General features: G+C 43.7%; 1 protein-coding gene across 1 annotated transcript in view; it reads left to right on the top strand.

Moving 5' to 3' along the window:
• Positions 1-7,031: 7,031 nt before the first annotated feature.
• The window catches only part of LOC137335344 (peroxidasin homolog), a 132,597-nt gene continuing 119,419 nt past the window's right edge, over positions 7,032-20,209 (top strand). The window contains exons 1-3 of the mRNA XM_068000678.1: positions 7,032-7,104; positions 16,179-16,254; positions 17,644-17,715. Of these exons, the coding sequence (XP_067856779.1) occupies positions 7,032-7,104; positions 16,179-16,254; positions 17,644-17,715 (221 nt within the window). The remainder of the gene's footprint in view (positions 7,105-16,178; positions 16,255-17,643; positions 17,716-20,209) is intronic.

Raw genomic sequence — 20,209 nt, forward strand, 5'->3', positions numbered from 1 at the left:
ATATAGCACTGCTTAATAATTAATAGGTAACACCGGAAACTGGAATCACATGGTTGAATCTGATTACATCCGAACATAAAAAGATGACGAGCAGGAAAAGACCAGCTGGTCCATCAAGCCTGCCCCGCACTCATGATGGCTGGACCATCCTGACTGGTCCCTTCCTACCCACCCTCTCCTCCCTGCCCCACAGCCATGTAGTTTTCTGGTAGAGGCAAAAAATCCAGGACCGATAAGGGGGAAAATTCCTCTCCGACCCACTCAGGTGAACGAAACTGGTCCAGGAGATCAGATTGACCATGCATTGTTATCTGTTAATCCACTCACTTTCCATATGATGCGATCTATGCCCCAGGCAAGAACCGGTCCAGCTCCATCTTGAAGGCATGCAGAGAGTACCATGCACCGCACCAGCCAGCAATGTATCCCAGAGGCTCAGTACTCTCTGGGAAAAGAAGAACCACCTAACATCTAGCTTTATCCTACTTTTGCGCAATTTAAATACATGTACCCTGGTCCTCCCGAATCTGTCAAATTGAAATAATATATCAATATCAAACACTATCCAGCCCTTTTATTATTTTATATCATTACTGTATGTGATTTAACTGTTCTCTTATATTTTTTAATGAAATTGGCCACAAAGCCCAGCTAACCCCTGCGGAACATATTAACTTTCTGTGTCCCACTTTATTTTGTGAGTAATGTTTAGCTGAGGGGCAGGTTATCGTAACTCCGGAATACAATCCCTTGTTAGAATGTCTTCCTGAAGATAAAAAGACCTGAAATATGGACTCAGCACCAATTCAGATACTAAAGCTTTTCAATGCTCTGATTGGTAGATAAGATTAGAGACGGGGCTTGTGTCTATCATCTGAATGTGAACACAGTGCAGTCTCAGTTATTGAAGTTTTGGAAACGCTTCAGTTTAATTGGTTGCCTTTAGCAGATCTTTTCAGCAAGGATTAAGATGACATAGTGGAAAATTGAATATTTCCTGTATATGGTACAAGAAAACATGCCTGCCAGAGTGTATTAAAATGCAGTTCTGAATGTTTACAAGGACTTAAAATGTTTGATAGCTGCTCCAAACTCCATTAACAAGCCATTTGAAAAAAAAACAAATTTGTGCAGATCTGGGGAGATTTTAATTTTTACTCAATCAGCAGTGCATAAAAGAAAGCAAAATGGCCCATTTTGCATGGCAAAGTGACACTGCTCTGGAATCACCACAAGATTTATTTATGATCTGCATGGATTATAATCTTGCGCTATGACTAAACTTTACTTAGAAAACAAAAGACATAGAGAATTTATGTTTCTTACTCCATGATTAGTACTTGCTACTAGGGTTGATTTTAAATCTCCTCGCAAGGCGGAAGCCGGGCAGGTGGGCAGTTAAAATGGAGCGGGGTACTTACCCATTCCATTCCCGCCCCAAACTGGCCGACTACAATTTAACATTGCAGGCGGCAAGTACACCCGCCAGAAGCCAGAGGGTTCCTTCTTTAAATATGTAGATCGGGCTCCAATTATGTCATCGTGGCCCGACTGCTACTTTTACTTGAGGCCTGAGCTGGGGACAGTGTTGGTTTCCCCGCCAGGCCAAAGCTGCTGGAGCAGGAGTGCTCCTTTAGGTCCCACAAAGAAACCTTGGGCCTCTCCTGCCCCTGGGCTACTCCACTCCCTCCCCTGACTACCATTCCCCTGCCAAGCCCCTCCGATCCACTTCCTTTGTGCTGGGGACCATTCCTGTGCGTCCCTGGCAGTGGCCCCTGAGCCACTCAATTTTAACGGCCGAGCAGCCGCTTCCTACTGATTTCTCAGCCGTTAAAATCGGTCGAGCCTCCCTGCTACAGTTCCGGAATGGGTTGGCTGCTCACTAGTTCACAGTTTGTACTAGCAAGTATAGTGTTTTTTAAGTTGCATTCTCACCCGGGAGTAAAAGCCAACCCCATTGTATGAAAAATATTTTTTTCCCATTATAACATTTATTTTTCTTCTTCCTGCCCCAATTTTACATTTCCCAAGGTCGTGCATAAATACTTGGATGAGATGGTGAGCAAACAGGTGACATTCTCACTGCCAGCGTGGCTCTTCAACCACCATCGAAGAAGTACATGAATGTAATCTTGGGTGACAAGTTTTTTATTACTACAACAACAGCAACTTGCATTTACACAATGCCCTTAATGCAGTAAACCTCTCAAGGTATTTCACAGAGAAGAAACATCGAACAGTACTGGGAGAGTTGGGAGAGATGATCAAAGCATTGCCAAAAAGATAGGTTTAGAGAGAAGTAGCAAGGCAAAGAAGTTTAGGGAAATTGGAGTTCTGGAGAGTTGGACTGAGATAGCTGAAGGCTCTTTTATAGTTTATTTTTATTTTTCAACTCTGTGTGGAACTTCCTGGCCTGAGTTCAGTGGCTCCCCAGCCACATGATCAAGATTTTGAAACTTACTGGCGTGCTGCCAATCTTTTTAACAAATGACTTGGGCTTCCCCAATGGTTTACTGGATAAATGTACTGGGTGGTGTGTTATTGAACGGTGTAGGTTAGAATGGTTTCCAATTCAATACCTCACTCATGCTGAATAAACTAATTTTAACCAGAAAAGCAATGGAGTTATTAGTGTCCCTGTGTTAAGGAGGGGAAAAATTGCACTACATTCCAGCTCCCGATTGCTATCCTGTGACTTCTTCTGTAAAGTGTCTGTCTGTGAACATTGGTGAGACAGGATCGGCTGTGAAATTGTTTGCTGACATTCCCTATCTATTGTCACATTACGCAAAATTAATGTATTTAAACTCATAGTTGTCATAATTGTGTTAAATGTGGGATGTGTATTTCCAATCACTGTAAAGATATCTCTTGCCAAAATGGCTGATAATCTACATTGTCTTTACCCTTTTTGATGCTTAGACCAACCTAATATTTTAGTAGATTCGGAATTTAGTAGATTTTAGCCCTTATGGCATCAAAAGTAAATACATTTTAATGGTACTATTAATTTTCACAACAGATGTTTGTACAATGTGCATTGCATCCAATTACATGTAACATATGCTAGTTAGTTTACAGATGTGTACAGAACTTATTTTATGTCCTAGCACATCTTGCATGGCATTTCCCACAGTAAATCAGAGGATGTGCTGTTTTATAATGGGAGGGTTTTGCCATGCCCAATGTATTATTCTGCTGCTAAGAGATGTATGTAACCTGGTTTAAACCTTTTAAGGCTACAAAGGCTAATTGTAAATAGGACATTGAGGTCAGCTGTGTTTAGTGAGTGAAGTCTGCAGGTTAGAATGTGTTTGCCAGTTTCAGGTTGCAGTTCAGAAACACCCAACAGTTTAAGGTTGTTTAGCATCTGTAACAAAGTGTGACATGAGCATGCTCGGTTTATGTGTGTATATTATAGATCTTCTGTAACATTGCTTATGGTAAGTTGGATGATAGACTGTTTTATAAGGAGAAGAATGTTATACTATGTAATGGAAAATGTGTTATTTTGATGATTAGGATAAGGAATAAAGATAACAAATGGTCAAGGAAGAAATACTAAAACAGAAGTATAAAAGGACTGTTTAAAAAAAAAAGTAAAAGGAACAACTATTGAAGATGAATTAAATTGCCTGTACAACAATGTACACATCATCCAAAATAAAACGGGGGAACTGGAGGCAATAATCCGTAGTGAGGACCCAAATGTAGTAGGAATAAATGAAACATGGCTAAATAAAGAACAGGACTGGCAACTAAATATCGCAGGCTATAACATAATCAGAAAGAGTAGGGAAGGAAGCAAAAGGGGGGATGGAGTAGCTGTACTAATTAGAGATAACATAATGGCAGTAGAAAAAAGGACATAACTAACAGAAGGATAGAAACAGAATCCATATGGATTGAAATAAAAGAAAAGAAGGGATCGATCATGCTAATAGGGATAGATTACAGACCACCTCATAGTGGACAGGAGGTGGAGGAAGAACTATGTAAGCAAATATGTGAAATGAGTAGAGAACATAGAATAATAATCATGGGAGATTTTAACTATACCCAAATAAACTGGCAAGAAGAGGTAGGTAAAGGATACAGGGAATGGAGTTTTTACAATGTGTACAGGACTCATTTCTCACCCAGTATGTAAAAAGCCCAATAAGAGAGGAAGCACTGCTGGATCTAGTAATGGGAAATGAAGCAGAACAGATAAGAGAAGTAAGCATAGGGAACATCCAGGCAATAGCAATCACAACATAATAAGGTAACGATTGAGAAGGACATAAGTAAGATAAAGACCAAAGTAACAATTTTTTAAAAAGCTGATTTTCAGGGGATAAAAATGGAACTAGGGAAAATAAACTGGAAAAATTTACTGAGAAACAAAGAAATAGAACAGCAGTGGGAAACATTTATAATGTTGATCAGTAGAGTCTAGGAGAAATATATCTGTCTAAAAAGCAAGAACAGACTGGCCATGGATGAATAAAGAAATAAGGGCAAAATTGAAAGTAAAGGAAAAGGCATACATTACGTACATGGACAACAAAGGAGAGGATGACAAAAGGGAATACGAAAAGGTTAGGAAAGAAGTTAATAAAACAATTAGGAAGGCAAAAGAACTATGAAATTAGATCATCAAGGAATATAAAAAGAAATAGTAAAGTATTCTACAGACACATAAATAACAGAAGAAAAATCAGGACAGGGATAGGGCCACTAAGTTATGCACAAAATAAACTCATAGGTAATTACAGCAAAATGGCAGAAATATTAAATAATTACTTTGCCTCAGTATTTACCAGAGAGACAAACAAGGTAGGCATGACATTAGAAGAAGAGATCAAAAAAGATATAAAGACATTTAAGATAGAAAGGGGGGAGATAATTGATAAACTAATCAAACTTAGAGAGGATAAAACCCCTGGTCCGGATGGATTGCATCCACACACATTAAAAGAAGTTAGGCAATATTGCGTGTATATAAAAATTCATTAGAAAAGGGAATAGTGCCAGAGGGCTGGCTAATATGATTCCTATGTTTAAAAAGGGAGCTGAAACCAATCCAGGGAACTATAGACCAATTAGCTTAATGTCGATGGTAGGAAAGATAATGGAGTCCTAGCTGTAATAGAAAAACATCTAGAAACCGAAAACATAATAAAGCACGGATTCCAAAAGGGAAAGTCATGCTTGACCAACCTTATTGAATTCTTTGAAGAAATAACAGAAAGGGTAGGTATAATATATTTGGATTTTCAAAAGGCCTTCGATAAGGTACTGCATAGTAGACTCATGACTAAGGTCAGCACATATGGAGTCGGGGGACAAGCAGCAGATGGATAGCAAGCTGGTGACAAAACTGAAAACAGAGAGTAGGGGTTAACGGTAGTTACTCAGACTGGCAAAAGGTGGGAAGTGGTGTTCCACAAGGATCGGTGCTGGGACCACTTGATCACCATTTACATAAACAATTGGGACTTGGGAATCGGAAGTACAAATTCAAAACTTACGGACAACGCCAAATTGGGGTGTATAGTTAATACCGAGAAGGACTGCGACAAAATACAGGAAGACATTAATAAACTTGCAGAATGGGCATGTAATTGGCAAATGAATTTCAAAATAGATAAATGTGAGGTATTACATTTTGGTAGGAAGTATAAGGGGGGCAGATACTGCTTGCATAATAAAAGTCTAAATGGGGCAGAGGGCCAGAGGAGCAGAGGGATCTGGGGATACAGATACACAAAGCACTAAAAGTAGTGACTCAGGTTAATAAGGCCATTTTAAGAAAAGGAAACCAAGCACTAGGGTTCATTTCTAGAACGATAGATTTGAAAAGCAGAGAAGTTATATTAAACTTGTATAGAACCTTGGTTAGACCACAATAAAAGTACTGTGAACAGTTCTGGTCTCCATATTATAAAAAGGATAGAGGGGGCTCGATATTAGCAGGGCGACGGGTTCTCAGCAGGGGGTCGACTGGGCGCGTGGGTAATACGCCCGGTGAAATCAGTGTGCTGCGCACGCAATCGCAGGCTAATTGGAGCTACTTACCTGTGCTTCCGGGTTTCCCGCAGCTAAGCTGCGCGGCGGGCGGACTTCGCATGCGCAGCATAGTCTGTCGGCTGGAGGAGCCATATTTAAAGGGGCAGTCCTCCACTGACTGATGCTGCAGAAAATAGGAAAAATTACAGTATGGAGCAGCCCAGGGAGAAGGCTGCTCCCAGGTTTAATGATGCCTCACTCCAGGTATCATTGGATGGGGTGAGGAGGAGGGGGAGGACAGAGATCTTCCCCCCGGCGGGCGGGAGGAAGCAGCCTGTCTCTGCCACCAAGAAGGCCTGGCTCGAGGTGGCAGAGGAGGTCACCTGCACCACCAACATATTGCGCACCTGCATACAGTGCAGGAGGCACTTCAATCACCTAAGTAGGTCAGCCGAAGTGAGTATACTTACTCATTCCCCTTCCCTCCGTCTGCCACATCACCGCCCCCACCCCACATCTCCTTCTGTACTGCCAACACTACTCTATCACATCACCCCTCACACCCACTCAAAGCTCATCCTCATCTTATCTGCACTTACTCACCTCGCCAGTACTCATCCCACCACTACCACTCAACCCAATCCTCATACAATCTCATGGCTCTATCTCATACTCACCCTCTCATGCATCTCTTTCACGGTCAGCCTCACTTAACCTGCCACTACCTGTGCTGCAGCCACACGGCATGCATCACGTATGTGCAGTAGGAAGCGTAAGGCAAACGTGTCGTGAGCATGAAGGGGATGCACAAGGGTGTTTGAGGGTTTGTCATGGTATTTACCTATGTTTAATTTCTGATCAACTCACATTACATATTATATTGTCACCACTACTGCCACGTCTTTGCGAATCTTGTCTGGTTTGTGCAATAATGCCCTTTCCTGAAGACCCACACCTGATGCCACCCATTGTGTCACTGCAGAGTGAGTGTAGGTGTATTTGCAGGGCTCTTTTGTGCTGACAACTGAGAGATGTCGGCGATGTCCCCGGTGGCACCCTGGAAGGATGCGGAGGAGAAGTTGTTGAGGGCAATGATGACTTTGTCAGCGACAGGTAAGAAGATAGTGCTCGGGCCAGCCGGGAGCAGCTCGGCATGAAGGAGGCTGCAGATGTCCACGACTACATGTCGAGTGACTCTCAGCCTCCATGTGCACTGCTGCTCAGAGAGGTCCAGGAAGTTGAGCTTTGGTCTGTAGACCCAGTGCCGAGGGTAGTGCCCTCTGCGACGCATCTCTCTCTGTGGTTGCCCTCCCTCCTGCTGTGCAGGTGGATGTGTCACAGCACTGTGTTGTGGAGCTCCACGTGTCAGAGGTGGACGGCGAGGCTGGTGATGCTGTTCGCCCTCCGAGGAGGTCATGACTGCAGCTATGGCGGCCCTCATCCGGAAGATGTTCATCTGAGGGGGTCCACAAGGTAGGTACATGTGTCTGGACCCCGGGGTAAGTGTGCAGGTTGGTGACTTTGACTGTCAGGAGGAGGGTGGTGGAGGCCAAACTTTGTCCAAAGCGACAGAGTGGCCTCCTGCAATGAGTGAGGATCTCCACCACCCCCCCTTCCCCTCCCCTCCCCTCAGCTGTCAAATGGACCTTTGCAGCTGCCACAGGAAGGTGGCTGCAACACGTCCATTTCAACTGGGAGTGTTTCCCACAGTACGGGAAACAGTCTCAGTTCATTGCAAAATCCCAGCCCTCCTAAAATATCAGGTCAATCAGGTCTGTAAACAACCTGAAGTGCCTGTTTAAGTACTTTAAGTGGCACCTCGCTGGCTTTAATTGCCGGCAGGAGTCCCACATGCGGGGACTGCGCGCGCATGTTAGCGCGTCACTGGGGAAACCCGGAAGTAGGCGGGTTGGAGCCGGGCTCCAGACCCGCCCCGGGAATCCCCGATTTTCGCAGCCCCCCCCCCCCCGCCACGAACGCACCCGATTTGCGGGTGCTAAAATCGAGCCCAGAGACACTGGAAAAGGTGCAATAAAGATTTACTAAGATGATACCAGAACTGAGAGATTATGCCTATCAGGAATGATTGAACAGTCTGGGGCTCTTTTCTCTTGAGAAGAAAAGACTGAGGGGTGACCTGATAGAGGTCTTTAAGATCATGAAAGGGTTTGATAAGGTCGATGTAGAGAAAATGTTTCCACTTGGTGGGGGGAGGAGATCAGAACTAGGGGCCATAAATATAAGATAGTCACTAATAAATCCAACAGGGAATTCAGGAGGAACTTCTTTACCCAGAGAGTGTTTGGAATGTGGAACTTGCTACTACAAGGAGCAGTTGAGGTGACTAGCATAGACGCATTCAAGGGGAAGCTAGATACACACATGAGGGAGAAAGGAATAGAAGGATCTGCTGATCGGGTTAGATGAAGTAGGGAGGGAGGAGGCTCCTGTGGAGCATAAACACCGGCATGGACCTGTTGGGTGGAATGGCCTGTTTCTGTGCTGTACATTCTGTGTAATTCTGTTTAATTAATTGGAGGTGTGTATGATAAAGTCATTGTAATACAGTTGTCTTTGATATCTTATGTTTGTGTGTTGATTGTTTTGTGGTAATGAGAAACAGATGCCATGTTGCAAGGGAACTGCAAGGTCTTTCTGGATGGAGCAGATATGGTGAGCTAAGCAGCCTTCTTTATCCATATCTGTCCCATGATGAGGGGTTATCTCCAGGATTAAAACAAACTGCACATGTACTGAAAACTGTATCCCTCCAAAGTTGTACAAATCATTGATCGCTATGTCTAAAGCAGTGTGAGGCAGTAGTAAAACAAGAAATTCAGAGGCTGGGTTATGTTGCCAGATGGATTGAGTCCAAAATCCCAGAGGTTATGGTGCAGCTTAAGGTGCCTTGGTAAGGCTATGTCTAGGGTACACTGTATTGTTTTGGTTGCCATAACATAAGGGAACCATCTAGGCCCCAGAACCAGTGTAGAGAAGAACAACAGTGTTAGAGGGAACAGATATGAGGAACAATTTGCTAAACTGGAGCTCCTCAGCCTTGAACTGAGATATCTGAGAATGGACTTTAGAGAGATATGTGGTACTTAGCAGGATTGAAAAAGTAAACCCAAAACATTATTTTCAGATTTGGCACAGCAGTAAGACTAGAGGGCACAACTTCAGGTTTGCGATGGGTAAATACAGAACAGATGTTAGCAAACATTTCTTTATATGGAGAGTGATTGACAGCTGGACGGGGTTGCCAATGAGGGTGGTTATGGCCTGAACACTGGACTCACTTATGAAACAACTAGATACTGTAACGGGAAGAAGGTAGAGTTGGTATTCTGGAAAGATGTGGTCAGATGGACTGAAGGGCTTCCTCATCTGAGCATATTTTGTGACAACATGGATCAATGGGAATCTTTTGAACAGTGGAGCCCTGATAGAGCTTTTTTTTAAAATTTGTTCATGGGATGAGGGTAATGCTGGTATTGGTATATTTATTGCCCATCACTAGTTGCTTTGAGAAAGTAGTGGTGAGTCACCTTCTTGAACCACTGCAATCCTTGTGGTGATGGTGCTCTCACGATGGTGTTCGGTAGGAAATTCCAGCATATTGATTTAGCAACAATGAAGGACGGGTGATGTAAGTTTGTCAGGAGGACATGTGACGTGTATGTGGTGATAGCCCCATGATATTACTGCTAATCGTTCTCAATAGTGGAGATCGTAGGACTCGGAGGTGCTGTTGAAGTAGGCTTAGTGAGTTGTTGCAGTATATCCTGTAGATAGTGCTGCCACAGTGCACTGGTGGTGGATGGGATGGATATTGAACCCAGTGGCGTGAGTGCTGATCAAGTGAACTGCCATGTCCTGAAATGGTGTCGAGTTTTTTAAGTGTTGGAGCTGCACCTATCCAGGTGAATGGGGAGTATTCATCACACTCCTGACTTGAGCATTGTGGATTGTGTAGAGGCTTTCAGAGGTCAGAAAGTGAGCCACTCATTGCAGTGTCTCCAGCCTCTGTCCTGCTGTTATAGCCACAATGTTCACATAACTGGATCAGCTGGGTTCTGACAAACTCAATTCTTGGACATATGGCTAGATTTTTTTTAAAAATTGAATTCAGACTAATTGATGCTGTACGTTTTGTATTTAATGTTTGGACATGTCTGTATCTGTGATTATTTCAAGCTTGTACCATGAATTATTCTACTTTTTAAAACAATGGCCCTCTGTACCTCTGCTATTTTGCTATTCTTCTTATGAGAGGCTTTGATGGAGATTATTGGGCAGGGTATTTGACTGGGGATATCACAGCTGAGCCCAAAACTGATTGCTGTCCAGTGACCTCTGCTGTAAATTGGATTAGAATAGGGAACCCTGCCCAGTTTTTTTTACCTTCTCTCCTATCTCCCCCACCCCCTGCACTCTCCCCCCCACACACACTCTATGGACTGTTGTGGTGTCCTTTTACCTGAGAAAACTTCAGTACAAACAGTAGGTTCAATGTGGGGCCTTCCTGGTCTATGCGGCTCAGCAACTCATTGGATAAACTTAAACTCAGTGAGCCATCAGGGGAGTGATCATTATTTAATTTAACTATAATTCCTCTGTGAACCAATCTACCAACTGGATCAATAAAATAACATTTTGTAATTTGTTTCCAGTTGTGTGACTCTCGTGGGATAAATAGAATATCACAACACAGACAAAATATTACTAAAGTTTGATACTTGTGAAAGAACTTTTTAAAATCAAAATTCTCTGTCACTGGTACAATAGGATCTTTCTTTGCTGCAGTATGTAATCTGTAATAAGAGCCAGATGCCTGTACTGTGTGTTGGGGAACTCAGCATAGGCAGGCTGATTCCTACACTGGCTTCCTAACTGCCTATATATCAACTTAAATCTCATCCTCCTCTACAAAGTTCTCCATGGTCTTGCCCCAGCCTCCCTCTCTTGGCACTCCTTTTGGCTGCATAGTCTTCAGCCAGTTTGGGCTGGAACTCGCAAACATTCCCCCTAAGCCCCTCTACTTTGCTACTTCTCTGTCTTCCTCAAAATTTATGTCCTCTCCTTTCGGCCACAACTTCTTCATTTCTTTTCGTCTCTAGTTTTTCACATCTGTGAAGTGCTTTGGGAGATTTTATTACATTAAAGGTGTTATGTAAGTTAATGTATTTTGCTACTTTCATTTTCCTAATATTATACACTGCCTACATCTGCTGTTAAGGTTTAATTGTATCATTGGTATGGCATAATTCTCCTACTTGCTAATTTCCTCCAGTACATCTGAACATTAGAGGCAATCTTTCCCTTAATAACTCACAGTCTGTTATTGATTGCCTCATTGAGCAAAGCACTAGCTACAGTGCAGAGCATGTAAATGAATGGAACAACTGACAAAAACTACTGGAGATTTTTTGGGGTGGGCTTGGCAGAAATGTAGAGAAACCACAATGAAACCTGGCCTTCACTAACTCCCTCGCTGCATGGCAGCTGGGGGTGGAACGTAAGTTAATTATTTTAATGTATTTGCAAAGAGAACCAAAGGGATGAGAAAAACTGGGTGTCTTTTCATTAGAACAGAGGAAATTTGATAGAGGTGCTCAAAATTGAGAGATTTTGATTAGGGAAAAAAACTATTTCCATTTTTTGCTGAGTTGTTAATTAGTGGGCATAAATTTAAAGATCATCACCAAAAGAACAAAGGGAAGTATTAGGAGAATTTCTTTTTACAGAGAGCTGTTAGGACACAGAAAGTCCTACCAGAAGCATTGCTGGAAGCAAAATCCATAATAGCTTTTAATAGGGAAGTGGATAAATTTAAGGGAATGGAGAAAGGATAAGGGAATGAGACTGAACGGAGCTCTTTCAACCATCTGGCACATGATGTGCTGATTGGCTTCCTTCTATGCTGTAAATTTCATAGGGCCGATTTTAACTCTGCCCGGCCGATGGAAGCAGGGCAGGTGGGTGGTTAAATTAGAGGTAGAGTACTTACCACTATGTTCCCAAAGCACTCCCACCCATCCCCACCCACCATCATTTTATCTGCGCAGTCTTCTGAGTCAGCCGAGGCACAGGCTAGGGGCAGGCGGGGGTCGTGTAAATCAGGGGCCTATGATGCAGCAAGGTCCTGACGCCATTTTTACGTGAAATCAAGGACAGTCCCACTGAGTGGGACAACGTTGGAGAGGAATTGGAGGAGGATGTGGTCAACTGTGTCATAAGGTGCAGAGAAGACAAGGAAGGATAATGCATCATGGTCACGGTCACAAAGAATGTTGATGTGACTTTGCTTCGGATTGTTTCAATATGTCGGGTGGACGGAAATCTGAGAGAGATTCAAATAGGGAGTTACAGCCACTTACGATGCCCTTGTCCCTAGCAAAACTTTCCTGATTCCCATCCCAGCAGTTCCTCCAGTAATTCCCATCTTTGCTTGCTCAAGTTAAAGGAGAGGCGACTTGAACGTATCTGGCATAGCCATTCATCAGTAGATGCGGTTGGGCCACATCAAGTTCTACCCGGCCTCATTCTCCTCTGCCAAAACTGCCTTACTACTCTAGGATCATTTTGGAGGGCAAAGATAACCTTTTGGCTTCTTTTCTCCACTACCAAATATCTCCTTAAATCATTCTCCTCCGTGCCCTCAAACAAGTGAAAGTAGCTTATGGATAGTGGCCATCCATTCAACTGCCTCTGCTGTTTCTCTCCTCAGGCACCTTCTCTCTCCCTTTCAAAACTGCCATTACCCCCCCCCCCCCCATCAAAAAAAACCTTCCAACTTTCCTTTCCAAAGTCCTTGAATGTGTTGGCACCTCCCAAACCCGTGCCCATCACACCTGGTCCCTAGGTTTCCATCGAAAGTGACATTGAGGGAGTAGCTGAGCAAAACGATAGCTGCAGAGATATGGTGACTGGAAGGCCAAAGGGTAGGCAATTAGGAATTTGTAAGAGCAGATGTAAGCAACTTGGTTCAAGGTTTTTTTCTGGGGACAGACACAGAAGGAAATGGGTTAGAAAGGGGAGTCACGCAATGCAGAGGCTGAGGGAGGAAAGGAGAGAGGATATCTTGGAGAAACTGAGGTTGGGGCTTGAGGGGTGTGTGGGTAGACAATGAGGACTTTAAAGGAGATGTAAGAGGGGTGGAACAAGATGAGGTGTTCGAAGGACAAGAAAGTGCCAGAGTCATAAGGGCATGAGGGTCACGCTGCTACCATGGCAGTTTGGTGAAAAGTATAGCCAGGTGAGGAGGCTTTGATAAGGGGTCAGGTATCAACACCCATGGGCCAAGCTTCACTCAAAGCCTGTGCAGGAAGGTCAGTGAGAGAAGAGGATTGGGCCCATGGGGCTGCTGTTCATAAAAAGGCAGTGATGATTGCCTCCACAGGCCGATAAAGGCACAGAGTGTGGCTGGGAATTTATTCAAGTGGGATTCAAGCCTGAGCTAACAGTTGGAAAGTAGGCAGTCAGAGGAGTAATGATGGGTTGGAGTGGTTATTGGGGTGGGGGGGGGGGCATGAGTACCTGACAGGGGAGAAATGAAAGGTGATGGGAAGAGGAGGAGGGAAGTGCCAAGAGAAATAAAAAGAGATTAAGGTAATGGGCTCAGATCCAGAACGACAGCCAAAATGTGCACGCAGTTGAATACGGAGGGACTTTGCATTACTTTGGCATGATAGAGATTAGGAGAGACTAGTCATGGTTGTAAACAGAGGAGAGGGAAGAGACAATACGGAAGAGTCTAACGTTCAAGTCGGAGGCCCTGTGATGGGTCAAGTCACCTTATCAATAGCATGAAATCAGCTTAAGGCATCCTTGAACAAACATCCAGGTTCAGAGTTCGCTGTGGAGAAGGAGTGGATCCAGGAATGGTTCAAGGGGTACAGCATCACCGGAAACATTGGTGGAAGTTAGCCAATGGAACCAGAGCTGTGAAGGAGCAGAAAGTTGACCATGATCCAGTGAAGTTGATCCTGAGGTCCAGTGGTAGTGTATCGTGGCCACAGATGTTAGCAGTGCTCATCAGCGATCTGATGGACCAGCACAGGAGAATGGAGCAGTGGGAGTGAAACACGGGGACCAGGTGTGATGAAGACTCCAGGAGCTAGGGGGCGATGAAAGTTAATTCCCATGGGATCAGTACAGATGAGGGAGCTGGTCCAAGGAACTGCTGTAGGGTAGCAAAGTGCACACAAGATAGGGAGCAGGAGCTTGAGAAGCTGGTCCAAACCAGCCCAGCAAAGGATGATGGAGGAGGTCTGAAGGATGAATGAGAACAGAAAAGAGTCAGCAGCCATGCGAAGCAAGCTGATAGCAGCAAAGCAGAGATCGTTCAGCAGCATGGGGGCAGCATCCAGAGCAGGATGAGAACCAGTAGATCGCAGTGAAGGAGCAGAAGATGGGCCCACAGGAGGAAGCCAGGTTGTGAAATAGAGGCAGTCCAGCAGAGGATATAATCTCAGTAAAACGTTGCGCTGAAGGTGGGGGTCACAGTTATGCCTGGAAGCCAGCGGAGAAAGGAGAATTAGCCCAGGAGAATGTGAATTTCTGCCTAGGATTCAACATAGTACAAAACAAAAAAAGGAGAGAGACCACAAAGAATTAGAGCAGGAAAGAAAAGAAGAAAAGTTATAAAAAGGAATAGAAGGTTATGCCGAGAGTGTTAGATGAAGAGGGGTGGGAGGAGGCTTGTGTGGAGCATAAACACCGGCATGGACCAGTTGGGCAGAATGGCCTGTTTCTGTGCTGTTAATTCCATGTAAGTGATGCTGTTGTTCTTTTATGCATGAGCAATGTCAAGGGAGATGAACTTACAGCAGGGGAAGAATTATTCTTCGCTGTGTAGAATCTAGAATGGTTACAGCACAGAAGGAGGCCAATCAGCCCGTCGAGCCTGTGATGGCTGTCTGCAAGAGCAATCCAGCTAATCCCACTCCCCCGACCTTTCCCCTTGGCCCTGCAAATTTTTTCCCTTCAAGTACTTATCCAATTCCCTTTTGAAAGCCACGATTGAATCTGCCTCCACCACCCTTTCAGGCAGTGCATTCCAGATCATAACCACTCTCTGCATAAAAAAGTTTTTCCTCATGTCACCTTTGGTTCTTTTCCCAATCACCTTAAAGAAGCAAAATTGTAAACACATCTGTTTTGAATGCATATACGATGTCACTTGCACTCAAAATGCTATCAACAGTGTAACTTCTTACACCTGATGAGCAATGCCTTGGGCGATCCTTTGGTATTTACTAGAAACCTCATGGTTTATCTGTTTCTTGAAAGCTGATTCTATGACATTGGTTGTTTATTCTACCAACCTGAAAGATAATTGACCTCGATTCTGGGAAGGTGAAGTTGATTCACTGATTGATTTATTAACAGCTCATTGCACCTGATAGTGAAGTTAATGGTTTTATGAGTGCTGCAAAATTTTGGTCTGGCTGGAGAAGGGAAAGACTTGGCTGTATCTTTATTGTTTAATCTTTATTGTAATAACATAGAAACAGGAGTAGGCTATTCACCCCCTTGAGCCTGTTCCGCCATTCAGTTAGATCATGGCTGACCTGCATCTCAACTATATTTACCGGCGTAAGGAATCTTACAACACCAGGTTATAGTCCAACAGTTTTATTTGAAAATCACAAGCTTTCGGAGGCTTTCTCCTTCGTCAGGTGAGTGATGAAGGAGAAAGCCTCCGAAAGCTTGTGATTTTCAAATAAAACTGTTGGACTATAACCTGGTGTTGTAAGATTCCTTACATTTGTACACCCCAGTCCATCACCGGCATCTCCACATCATATTTACCGGCGTTTGATCCATATCTCTTGATGTCCTTAGCTAATAAAAATCTGTCGATCTTAGTCTTGAAAATTTCAATTGACCCAGTATTCACTGCCTTTTGAATTCCAGATATCCACTACCCTTTGTGTGAAAAAGTGTTTCCTGATTTCACTTCTGAATGGCCTAGCTCTAATTTTAAGATTGTGCCCCCTTGTTCTGGATTTCCCCCACCAGAGGAAATAGCTCCTCTGAGCTCGTCTTTAGCTCGCAGTGGGATTGGTGCCTGGGGTCACCGAAGCTGCCGGTACACTTGGAAATCGTGAAGGAAGTGAGGTCAGGCCGATTTTAACAGCCGGGCCTCATTTAAATTATTTAAAACTATCACCTGTCCGAAGCCGTCAAGAATGACGGCAGGGGACAGCGGGAATTGGGCTGGGAACCAGACGCCGCTGGGATTCCAAGGGGCATAAGGTAAGTACTGCGCAGGGGGTGGGGAGGGTGTGTGGGAGGGGAGGGGAGGGGAGGGCGGGGGGGGGGGGGGGAGAGGTTGCTGAGCTGATGATGATTGGAAGAAAGAGAGGCAAGGCCAGTGCTGGGGAGGCCCGTGTACTCTTTGCTGGGCCTGGGAAAGCACTCCTGTTCCTCGTGGCTTATAAGGATTCCACATAAAAATTAAATTTGTTAACTTATCTTGGCCACTCCACGACTACCGCATGGTTCGGTTGTTGGGATTTGCTGCATGAGGGCCTCCTGAATGCCAACATTAAAATGCTATTGCAGAGCCAATGATGTCATCGGGCCGCAACTTTTAGATTTAAATTAAGCCTCTGCATGCCTGCAACGGAAGTCGGTGAAGATAAAATGCTGCCGGGCGGGAAGCTCTGGTCTCGGGCCGGTGAGCAGACTCGGGCGATTTTAACCTCTCCCAGCTCCGTTCCCACCAGAACCTTTCGAACCTTATCGACTCCTTTTATCATTTTAAACATCTTGATTAGATCACCCCACAACTTAGTAAACGCAAGGGAATTTAAGCCTAGTTTATGCAACCTGTCCTCTTATTTTAACCCTTTTAAGTTTTGATATCATTCTGGTGAATCTGCGCAGTACCCCCTTCACGGCCAATATATCCTTCCTGAGGTGCAGTGTGCAAAGCTGGACACTGTACTCCAGATGGGTTCTGACCAGGGCTCTGTACAACTGAAGCATAACTTCCTCCCCTTTGTATTCCAGCCCCGTGAGATAAAAAGCCAACTGTCTATTAGCCTTTTTGATTACTTTTTATGCCTGTGCACTAGCTTTTAATGATTTATGTATATGGACACCCAAATCCTTTTGCTCCTCTACAGTTCCTAGTCTCACACCATTACGAAAATATTCCGACTGTCTTTCTTGGACTCAAGTGGATGGCCTCTCACTTACCCACATTGAACTCCATCTGCCAGAGTTTTGCCCACTCACTTAGTCTGCCTATGTCCCTTTGAAACTACCTGCTCCCATCCACACAACTTATTGTGCTTCCTAACTTGATGTCATCTGCAAACTTGGATATACAACTTAGGATTCCTTCATCGAAGTCATTAATGTATATGGTGAAAAGCTGAGACCTTCGTACAAATTCCTGGGGAACACCACTTGTCACATCCCATCAATCAGAGTACATTCACTTTGTCCCTACTTTCTGTCTTACCTCCCAACCAATTATCAACCCATGTCACAATTACCTCCAATTCCGTGCACTTTTATTTTTGCTAATCTCGTTTAATTGCTAAAGTGCCATGGGATTTTACCTAATGGAATAAAAAACTATTTGTGTTTGTCACTTATCTGGTGTAAACATTGTGTTTTTTTTATATATTGCAGGGATCTACGATTCAATCGTATTAAGGAAATCCGGCCAGCAGCCTTTAAGAGACTGAGGAATCTGAACACATTGTGAGTACACTATTGACTCATTTTCCAGGACAATTTTAGTCTCTTCATGTGGGCTTACATTAGGAGCTTGAAACATGGGAACTTAAGTTGGCAATTAAACCATCCTGAGTACTTTGTGTACTTGGGGATGGTTCCAAGATGTGCTCAATGCAAAATCACTGTGTGACATTTAATGTTCTGGTGGAGTTTGGACTCTGTTCTGACTGGGGAGGGAGGATCATTTATTAGTAGCAGTTGTGTAAATGGCAGAAAATCTAGCAGCTTGAAAAGGTTAATTGGATTATAAATGCTGTCCGCTTTCGACAAGTTTTGTACCAATGAATTTAGGTTGACTTAGTTGCCTTGATTAATGTAGCTATTACTGTCTCCGTGGCCTTTTTGTAGTTTATGTCACTCCAGATATCAATTGACCAAGGCAGCTGTAAACTGTATCATGTGAAATGTTGGGTTATAATTATCGTATCCTTTGCTTTGAATTGTAGGCTTGACTGAATATATTGATGGTTAGACATTCAGCTGTGTTGAGATGTTTCTGTTGGTGCTTCATTCATAAACCATTGTAATTGGCAATTCCAACAACTTTTCCATAATGAAAGGAACCTTTAAACATCTTAAAGCTTTTTCCTGCTCTGAAGAATGCTGCTGCTCTTTATCAAGTCTGACATTGGTATTTCCAGTGAAATGGATAACAATTAAACCACCCTGAACTGACCAGGAGGAAATTGATGAAGTGTTCCTGGGAATAAAAACAACCAATCAGTTTTTTTCCTTCTTTCTTCCTCACAGCTCTGCATGCTTTCCCTCCAGAACGTTTAACCAATGTCGTTCATTAAAATTTATTTTATATCCACAGTTTATTTGTTATGGTATGATGTATCTCTTCCACGTTTTTTTTTCTCCTTGGGCACTTCATCTTGAGTTAGTTGCTAGGAAGCAAGTAACAAATGCCTCGCAATGACAGTATCTCCATAATCTCCCCACCCATCACATTGCAGCCAAATTCAGGAACCTGATGGAGTAGGGGAACTAACCTGCATTCCAGACTCCATGACAATACATCTCCTATACTTAGTGTATAATGCCACCTAAACTGCCCATTTAAAAAAAAATCCATGACGTTAAGTATTTTTGATATTATTTTGAAATAAAAAAAACTGAGGGTGAACAGAAAGTCTCAGTGAACTAGCTTTTCTAAACAATTATGAAAATTTATAATGAAAGGGTAAATTTTATGAATGCACCCTCCCAGTACAGAACCTCCCCCACCAGAAGCATACGTCAGCAATTTGTATGCGTGCCCCGTATGTTTTTCTATCTATTAAAATAAATCAATGTAAAATCATGGGTAGGGGCACAGTTGTGTGATTTCCTGATTGGCGTTCCTGACTCCAAGTCAGGAGTGCGCATTTCTTAAAATCTGCCATTAAAAATAAACAATGACTAACTCTTAGCTTAAAACACAGGTGTTGAAGGTCTTTGTGAAATTAATTGCAGGCTTGAAGAACTTGAAGTAAAGACAGCAGAACCAGTCCCTGGCAAAAGCCACTCGACCAAAAACATTTTGGTCTTTTTTTGTTACTTTTAAAATTTTTTTCACTTCGCTTTGATCTTCACAGAACACTTCAACTCTTTTTCTTCCCCATCCAACTGAGTAGGTTGGCATTGATGGACACTGGCATCTACCCGACAAAGTGGAAAATTGCCCAGGTATGTCCTGTCCACAAAAAGCAGGACAAATCCAATCCTGCCAATTCCCGTCCCGTTAGTCTACTCTCAATCATCAGCAAAGTGATGGAAGGTGTCATCGTCCGTGCTATCAAGCGGCACTTACTCACCAGTAACCTGCTCACCGACGCTCAGTTTGGGTTCTGCCAGGACCACTTGGCTCCAGACCTCATTACAGCCTTGGTCCAAACATGGACAAAAGAGCTGAATTCCACAAGTGAGGTGAGAGTGACTGCCTTTGACATCAAGGCAGCATTTGAGTATCAAGGAGCCCTAGTAAAATTGAAGTCAGTGAGAATCAGGGAAAACTCTTCAGTGGCTGGAGTCATACCTAGCACAAAGGAAGATGCTAGTGGTTGTTCGAGGCCAATCATCTTAGCCCCAGGACATCATCGCAGCAGTTCCTCAGGGCAGTGTCCTAGGCCCAACCATCTTCAGCTACTTCATCAATGACCTTCCCTCCATCATAAGGTCTGAAGTGGGGATGTTCGCTGATGATTGCACAGTGTTCAGTTCCATTCGCAATCCCTCAGATAATGAAGCAGTCTGTGCCCGCAAGCAGCAAGACCTGGACAACACCCAGGCTTGGGCTGATAAGTGGCAACTAACATTCGTGCCAGACAAGTGCCAGGCAATGACCATCTCCAACAAGAGAGAACCTAATCACCTCCCCTTGACATTCAACGGCATTACCATCGCCAAATCCCCCACCATCAACATCCTGGGGGTCATCATTGACCAGAAACTAAACTGGACCAGCCACATAAAT

This window comes from Heptranchias perlo, chromosome 19, assembly GCF_035084215.1.
Source record: "Heptranchias perlo isolate sHepPer1 chromosome 19, sHepPer1.hap1, whole genome shotgun sequence".
NCBI lineage: Eukaryota > Metazoa > Chordata > Chondrichthyes > Hexanchiformes > Hexanchidae > Heptranchias > Heptranchias perlo.